Consider the following 9174-nt stretch of genomic DNA (forward strand, 5'->3'; position numbering starts at 1 on the left):
CGGTCGATCCCCGGTAGATCTGTGTCTTGTGGTGGATTACTGCGGGTGGCGTACAAGCAAGATGGAACGTCTCAATGGTCACTGCGGGTGCGGCGTGCGTTCTGAGCTTTTTGGCAGGGGAGGAGGTGTCGTCAAGCATTTATAGGTGGCCAGAGACAGAGCATGCCTTCGCATAGGTCAATACATGTCATACGCATTCCGACCGCGCCCGCGGTTACGCGCCGCCCCGCGCGAACCAATTCCGATATCTCGCGCATTTTTTTATATTGGGTCAGGTTAGACTAGTCACAATGGATATCATATAGCAGTATCATGGAGTACATGGTATCATATATTAATATCACAATTTTTTTTATATTTATTGATATGTAGTATCTTAATGCAAATATATATATAAAATTTATTTAACATTATTTTCTCTAGATCTACGTGCTATTATACGGTATCTAGTATCTATGATACTAGTACTATGATCTCTCTCATCATTAATTACAGTGACACATAATCTTTTATGATTTAGGGTGATATCGCTCATTTATTTTAATACTCCATCTGTTTCTTTCTATAGTGCCTATATATTTTTAGCATTTGTTTCAGAATATAGAGTTGTAGCTTGGCTTTTTTTCAATTACCCCCCTCCCACACAATATGCGTGAGAAAAAATCCATACACAATTAAAAAATAATAATTGAGATTCCTAATGTATGGCCCAACGATTTCTTAAAATTAGGCAGTAATGTTTTAATTTTTTTAATTGAACTTGGCTGCACATATATGGAGAATCAATGAGAGAGATTTGTGGGATTTGCTATGGTAAGTTAGGAAGATATGAATTTCCCAAATTTTACGTTGATCTCAAATCGTTTAGTTAAGGGGTCTTCTGTAAAAATACTCTTGCGCTAATTTTCGTGCCAAAAAACTATAGACACTATAGAATGGAACAGAGGGAGTATATCTCGCGCATTTAGGGCATGTACAATGGTTGATAGGGGCATGTACAATGTTTGGGAAGGCACGTCTTCTCTTAGCAGTCCATGTCATCTAGAGATAATGATAAATATAATCGGTACAGTGCATTATCTCTTATTATCATTCATTGCAATAAATGATACTCCCTCTGTTCCATTCTACAATGCCTATAGTTTTTTTACACGGAAATTAGCGTAAGAGTACTTTTTACAAAAGACCCCCTAGCCGAATGATTTAAGATCAACGTAAAATTTGGGAAATTCATATTCCTAACTGACCATAGCAAATCCCACAAATCTCTCTGGTTGATTCTCCATATATGTGCAGCCAAGTTCAATTAAGGAAAGTAAAACATTGCCGCTTAATTTTAAAAAACCGTTGGGCCATGCATTAGGAATCTCAATTAATTGTTTTTAATTTTGTATGGATTTTTTCTCACGCATATTGTGTGAGAGCTGAACGGGGGAGGGGGTAATTGAAAATGATCCAAGCTACAACCTTATATTCTGAAACAAATATCAAAAATCTATAAACACTATAGAAAGAAACAGAGGGAGTAATTAATTATTTTTTGTAGGAAATTATGTGACTAAGGGAAGACAAGTCGGACAATATGGAAAATAGCCTTCTCTTATTTCATAAGAGATCATCACTTAGCTAAGGCCAACACGTACGATGGGGTGATGTCAGCCTTCCCTTACGCTTGCCACGTTAGATTTTTGCTTAGTTGGAGGAGAGAGAATGAAGGAAGAGAATGTTTTTTTTCTCTTAGCTAATAGATGATCTCTAATAAAATGAGAGAAGCCTATTTTCCCCATTGTACGACTTGTCTTTCCTTAGTCACATAATTTCCTACTAAAAATAATTAATTATCATTTATTGCAAGGGATAACAATAAGAGATAATGCATTGTACCGATTATATTTATCATCTTCTCTAGATGATATAGACTGCTAAGAGAAGACGTGCCTTCCCTACCATTGTACATGCCCTAAGACTCGTCTTATCTTAACCCGCTATGTAGTTTAGATATGACAATACAATATAATGTGCAATGCGTTATTCTTTAGTCTTATCATAAATACGTGGTGAGAGAGATTAGGCTAAGATATCATCTCTTAATTAAGATAAGATAAACCCTTTTTCAACTTTCTCTTTCCTCCATCTCAGCATTTATCCTACGTGGCACCGATAAGATATCAACATTGTACATGCTCTTAGTTCGCTGGACCGATATTATTTCTTTTTAGTCGTATTAGACTAGTCACAATGGATAGTATCATATCTTTTTGATCGCGTTAGATTAGTCACAATGAAATAGTATCATATCTTTTTGGTCGTGCTAGACTAGTCACAATGGATTGTAGATAAAGAAATGATCTTGGTTCAGCGAATTAAATGGGCGAGATATACTAAAATAAATCCGCGCTACAATGCATGATATCATGTACTACTATCATAATTTTCTTATATTTATTAATTTGTAGTATCTCAATCAAATATGTGTGTAAGATTTATTTAACATTTATTTCTCTAGATCTACGTGCTATGATAGAATAACTACTATACTAAACGTGAACCAACTCGATTTTTCTCATAATTTTGAATTTTTTTTAGATTAACTGTGAGCTAACACATACTTAACTAGGTGATTGATTCCCACAATGTTTTTTTGTGTGTGCAGTTTTGGTGCTGCCTTGCATTTTAGGGTAACATGCTTTTCTTCATGATACTTAAGTGGTGGTGGTTGTTTTGGTGCATTGCTGTGTGAGCATAGCTGCAAGTTGGATAGAGCGGTGGATTTGCACAACCTGTCGGCCCACGTGTGTTCGCTTTGATGATCTTTTGTTCTGTCTTGCTACGTGGCCTCTCTGTGGACAAATCCCGTGCCCATATCCCCGTATCTTCTCGATTCCCTTCTCTATCTCTCTCCGTTCATCACCACCGCCCCAGATTCCGCCTACCGAAGCTGCTCTTGGTCATCCCCACACTTCCACCCTTCTCCCCCGCGTCGACTTCCCTTCCAGCCCTTCTCCCCCAGTCCCTCCCCTCCCTGCAGCCGCCGGTGTCCGCTGCTGCCGGGAAAAAAGCCTGCCCGGATACGGCAGCGGCGAGACCTTTCCCGAGGTGCTGCCCTCGAGTGAGGCGACTGGGAGCAGCGGCCGGCGGTGACGCCGCGGCCGTCGAGCCCACGCCGGCGAGCCTTTTCCTTGCGTTCATGTTGCGTGGCCGTGCTATATGTGGCGACCAAGCTCCGTAAGCGAGCGTGCGTCTCTGCTGATTTCTCACACCAAAAGGGGAGGACGATCGACCGACCAACCGGCTGGTCCGCCGCACGTGAGGAAAGAACACGCGGCTCGCTCGAGGCCACACAGACGGCGCCGACCGGCATGCGTGCTTGCTACCCGCCCCCGCGTCTCGCTCGCCTGCAGCCCTACCGTCATGTCGTTCACGGCTGGGGCGACGCAGCCGTTGGCGAGGCGGTGGTGAGCACCATCCGGGAGCGACCCAATATCTTATCCTCACGGGCGCCGCTCCTCCTGATGGTCTCTTCTGGGCAACCTCTGATATGGTGGCGCGAGACGTGGAGGAGCCCAAATTTGTTGGAGCACGTCGAGGCGCAAGGCGTGGTGGAGTCCCTACCTCTCCCCAGGTTTCCTCCCCTGCCACAAACCCCCAATTTGATATTCGATTTGGGGATTTCAGGCCTTTTAATTTGAGCTCCACAACATATCTACTTTAATGCTTCCGTCGGTTCTCTGTTGTCGTGCATCCAGTATTTGAATCCTTTGGTTTCCTCTTCTCAAATGACCTGCTCGCCGCTTCTCCACCGTCGGGATGCCCAACAACGCCGTCCTTGCCTCCGCCTGCATCTCCACCTAGGGCCGCCGCCGTGGCCGCCCTTTTCTTCAAAAGGGCCTACTGCCCTGCTGCCGCATTGACGAGCCTGGTCTTCGCTTCTCCGTTTCCAGTCGAATTTCTCATATATTCAATCTCCAGATTGCTAGGCCGAGATTGCAGCTGGTATGCAACGGCAAGAGGAATCCAGTGTCCTGACTCCAGAATCGTCATCGTATTCAACATTCTCCTGCAGTTCAGTCGTATATAGAGAAAAGTACAGTAATATTGTTTCATGTATGCTGCACATTAGCGCTTGGATTAAAGACCGCTCACGCTTAGAGCATTTTATTTGCATATGGGGTTGGAGTTCAGCTCCCCGTTTGTGGTTTACCGGGGAATTTGTGGTTTCGCTCCGATTGCATCATCTCCGGTGGTGGTGTAACTAATGTGGTTGCTTCGTGATGATCTCGCCAGCTACCGTCTTTACCCGGGCCGTGACTGTCGATTTCTCGAGGAGTTACGCCAGGTTAGCCACGATGAATACCAGCGACTCCCGCACCGGCCGATGATGTGCTCAACATGGTGTCACTCCAAACTTAGGGTATCGGGTCGCGGCAAGGAGCCCCGCGGCGGTGACATCAAGGACACTCTGAGTCAATTCGTCAATTCGTCAGACACTTACACAACGTCAGGTACCATCTCCAGCGTGCCATGGGATTGAGCACGAGCCGTGCAGACTAGGACAAGAGCGGTGGCGTCCACACCATGGCCTTGATGATCTTGACGCTGTTGTATCATGGAGCTCTAGCTTGCTGCCTCAGATACGACTCTCCGCCCTCTCCTCCCTCTCTTATTGCACAACTCCTATGTACAGTCGTTCTATTGAATTAGTTGTTTTAGTATTGTGTAGAGAGTAAAGATGGCCGGGTCGTAGGCTGGCATGGTGTTGATGTAGTAGATCATCATGCTCTTATTGGCATCATTAGGCCACCCAATGTTCATACGAACTGAAGTTCAGACAATTCTTAGTGTTCTCTCCTGTACAACTCAAGACCCATAGAATAAAAAAATAAGATCTTAGCTTTGTTCAGTCTGCTCCAAATTTACCTATCCAAAGAATCTCAATATTCGTATCAAGAAGAATTAAAAATGTTTTCGAAACCAGATGCAACCCTAAATTTGTACACTAACCATGGAACTATCATCCAATATTTAGCTAGGTACTATGGGTAAGTGTTTTACCTAATAGTTTGTTGAATAGTCTAGATGATGAGACAATTCTGTAGATAAGACTGTTTTTTCTGATATTTGTATTCAATTTATATGCAACTGGAGAGTTTAAACTTCGAAAAGAAACTGAGATATTGTAGTATATAAGATAATTCTGTTTCTGTTCTGTCATTTTGAGACTTAGATCATAAGCGTGCATATTTTGCCCCTGTGCATTTCAGAGTGTCACGCAGAACCTCTCATTGGGAACTGATTTCAGCTGACACCACAAAGGAATTCAGGTGTTGGTTTTATTGCTAGATATGCCACGAAGACAATGCTAAGTATTTTGTATTCGTTATCTCATATAAAATAGTTAGGCATTTGGAATGTATTACTCTACATTGAATCCAGGTGTGTTGATATACAATGCCATTCATGGAGTAAGCATTGCATATACTTGCTTTGTCTTAATTAATCGAAACTTCCTATGTTTGCCTACAATGCATTTACTTTCTTAGTGCTACAAAAATGCATCAACCAGAACGGTAGATTTCCTATGTGCCACTATAAACAGGTTACCAACTGAAAGTTTTTATTTAACATTCCAGCATAATCTTGGTCAGCTCTGATTATGAAAGTTTCTGGCCTTTATGGTACTTGTCTCTATTGCAGCTGCACTACACATTAATTGAGAAATATATTTCTTCCCTGCAATTGAGTTTTTCTTTATTCATGTAAGGAAAAAATTAACGACATGTCCAAATGTTCTTTTCCTGAACTGAAGTATTTAGTAATCTCAAGAAACAACCAGCAATAAAAGTAATATCAAACTGGCAAAGCATGGGCGCATGTTTTTCTTTGCCTCTATAGAAAACCTCTTCTACCACATGTCATAGCTCTAGAAAATATATTTTCATGTCAGGAGATGCCATGCCTGTAGGTCGAGCTGGGCCAAGCACCAGAGCTAGAACTGCTAATGAATTGTTCCTGTGGCAAGACCATATTCTTATTCTTAAATCTGTCACTAGAACTGCTAATTAGCATATATTTTAATTACATTACAAATTGCGACAACGGAGTGAATTAATCATCTATATAGAGGACCTTTCAATTAAGTGATGGGATCACCAAAAGTCATAGCAGTACATATCGCTGCAAAAAGGCATTAATCATCCCTATTAAGAGATGCAATCACCAAAATTCCTATGCAATATATTTTTCTACCTCTGAGTTTTGCAGCAAGAAATTATTCAAAAGGAAAATATTTGATTTTTTTTACCTTATTCCTTTTCAAAGAACTGGTAAAAATCCTCCCTATGCGAAATCAATATTATGGCAGATGAGGGATCAGGGAAATCATTCGAGCTAACAAACCTGTGGATCATCTCAAATAATTGTTCTGGGTATATAGTTCAGTTCCATGTAAATATTAACCTCAATATTTTTCCAATGCAGATATTTCTCATACATGTACATGTGCCTGAGGATTTGAGACCCCAACAGAAGATTGCCAATATCTACTTCAATGCTGGTATGCAACATGATCTGTGAGTAGAGCTTAGTAGGCAGCCTTTTAATATACCTTTTTAAATATAGATTTTGGTAACAACGTATTTTGTAATGCAGCTCTGGCCGACGACTGGCACGGGCTCGAGAGATACGACCTGGTGCCCTACCACGCCGCGCACGCGCAGAAACAGTGGCGGCTTCGAGCAGCAGCCGGAAAGAGTGTTGAGGAATGTAAATACAAGTAGTGCCCTTTCAGCATCTGTTAAAATGGTGGAAAGGGGTGCTCACTAGATGATCTAATCTTTTGTAATGCAGCTCTGGCCAACAAGCAATCCAGGAGGATATATGAACTATCATCCACACAATCTGGATCGACATAGTAGGAAGATGAATCGGTGCCTCGAGAGCTACCTTAAGATGCAGGATGTGCACACGGTCATCTTCTTTCTTTTTTGCCCAACCCCAAGCATTACTTAAGAGTTTCTTCTGTTACAAGGTATGTTAGATCTTCATTTATATTTCAGAATTTCTTGGGCGATATAGTTGATGGCTAAAATATGCACAGTTGGTCCGCTATACTCATATAGTTCAATGGAAGCTAAATGGGTAAAGGAGTGTTATGTTGTGTGTCAGTGGGCTGACGGTTGCGACTTCAACAGAATTATTATTGCTACCACTTACTTTGGCCATCATTTTAAGTAGCTCTAATCGGAGATTATCTGATCTTTGGATTCATGTGTAGTAATACAAAATATTTCAATGCAAGAAAATATGACCAATCTACCATCAGTGATTAGTCTCAATAACAGTACACCTAATTAAAATGCTGACAAATGGAATGAGGCCTAAGTATTATTTGAAGGCGACGTTGACATATTGAGTAAACGATTCAGTGTTTAGATTCTAATCTTATAGGTCTTCTTGAGTAATTAAGTTGCCACAAAGAGTCACAATTTACTCAACATACTCTGCTACAAGATTTACATGATGTATTGGAAGGTGTGTTCCTTCTGAACTAATTTCTATTTTGGTTAATATGATACATGACACTTACATAATTAGGACATGTGCATCTGGGGATAGCTGATTTATTTTCATGTAAGATATTTAATAGTTCATATTTTATTAATTAATGTCCGTTTCCTTTGCTTTGTTTTGCAGTGTTTGTTTTCCACCATAATTATGTGAGTTGATTGGTCGGCATTATACGAATTGGTTCATGTATATACTCATCATTTTGTTCTTATATATTCCACGTACATGCTATATCTGTTTCGTTCATTAATTTAATTCCTCATTCTTTTGTTTCCAGGGTTTGCCCTCTTTGGAAAACACAAAGCTTGCTCCTCATTATACTACTGTATGCCTTGCCATGTGTTGAAATTTCTCGGTACACTATGGTTTAGGATAACTTTCTGCTTATATTCTGATGCTTTACCTACAGCCAACTGTTTCTACTCGAAGTCCTTTGTGGTTGATGAGATTCTAGATGATGTGCTTTCTGATTAGGTGTTACTGAGGTGAGTTTGTATGGATTTTTTAATGCAGCTTTTTTTCAGTCCAAGAAGCATTAAAATCTTGCTTCCGTCCCAAGGGAACATGATGAAAGGATGTGCGCCAACTAATCATATAGATCAATTCAAGGCACGGCTAAAAGAAGGTTCAGCTTACACCTTAGAACATTCATCGTTGCTGATGTGCGGAATAAATACAGAGTAGCGGATCATCCTTACAGAATCAAAATTACTCAGTGCTCAAAAGTTCAGGAAATCATTCCACAACCTGTTAACCTTCCTCTATTTTCATATAATGCAACACGTGCAGTCGACAATAGTCCTGTCAGGTATTCACTTCACTGCACATGTGATCGAGTGCTTATATTATTTATGCTACTCAGTTATCTATTATTGTTTCTTCTTATTTTTCTACTCTGTATTTATTTCTCCTCTGTTAGGTATTCACTTCAGTGCGCATGGTAGATTAAATTACACACTACCATTGCGGTACACTAATCTTACTCTGTTCTTTCCCCCAGCAAGCAGTAAGATACCATCTGCATCATCAGACCAACCTGTTCCAACTACTCGAGACAGAGATGAAGCACTGTCGATGTTGTTTTTCGTTGTTATTTTCTTTCAGATTTCTACTAGAAGCATTAACTTCCCTGCTCATTCTTCCGTTGGAGTTCCTCACAGCAATAGGCTTAGAATAGCAGATACTGAAGTGCACATACTGCTGGTCATCCTCGCTGAGCTCTGTTACAATTCATTTCTTAGAGTTTGGTGTTTGCTGAACATATGCGGTGCTTGGTGAGGTGTAGGTGTGTTGGTTCGCATGTGTTCTTTTCTTTTTTCCTCTTGTACATTCTGCATATGTATCATGGTTTTTTGTTGCTCTGTTTTCTAGGATCAATTCTCTACTCAAGACGAAGAAGTTTCCACTTACTCCTTTAATGTGCGCAGCTGTTTTTTTAGTTTTTTAGTTTTTATTTTTTTTCCGTGCAACTGTTACTTATTAATTTTCTCATGCCGCTAAATTTGAAATGACTGGTTCCGAAGTGCAAGCACTATCCGTGGTTTCAGCTGAAGTATATTGTAACTACATGTTTTATGTTTGTAAATGTTGAAATGTTGAAATTCATTA

General features: G+C 40.6%; 1 protein-coding gene across 4 annotated transcripts; it reads left to right on the forward strand.

Moving 5' to 3' along the window:
- Positions 1-3455: 3455 nt before the first annotated feature.
- Positions 3456-8904, forward strand: LOC124646429. Of its 4 annotated transcripts, XR_006986336.1 has the most exons (9): positions 3456-3622; positions 6478-6553; positions 6649-6762; positions 6847-7027; positions 7693-7752; positions 7844-7891; positions 7976-8051; positions 8126-8374; positions 8567-8904. XR_006986336.1 is itself a non-coding variant. In XM_047186542.1 (3 exons), exons 1-3 carry the CDS (start codon positions 6355-6357, stop codon positions 6909-6911), a joined length of 378 nt encoding a protein of 125 aa, XP_047042498.1. In that variant the 5' UTR covers positions 6105-6354; the 3' UTR covers positions 6912-7369. The 4 variants fall into 4 exon arrangements, 1 of the variants encoding a protein (XP_047042498.1); XR_006986335.1 differs by having other exon boundaries at positions 7844-8051; XR_006986337.1 differs by having other exon boundaries at positions 6847-6966; positions 7844-8051.
- The last annotated feature ends 270 nt before the right edge of the window (positions 8905-9174 follow it).

This window comes from Lolium rigidum, chromosome 4 (assembly GCF_022539505.1).
Source record: "Lolium rigidum isolate FL_2022 chromosome 4, APGP_CSIRO_Lrig_0.1, whole genome shotgun sequence".
Taxonomy (NCBI): domain Eukaryota; kingdom Viridiplantae; phylum Streptophyta; class Magnoliopsida; order Poales; family Poaceae; genus Lolium; species Lolium rigidum.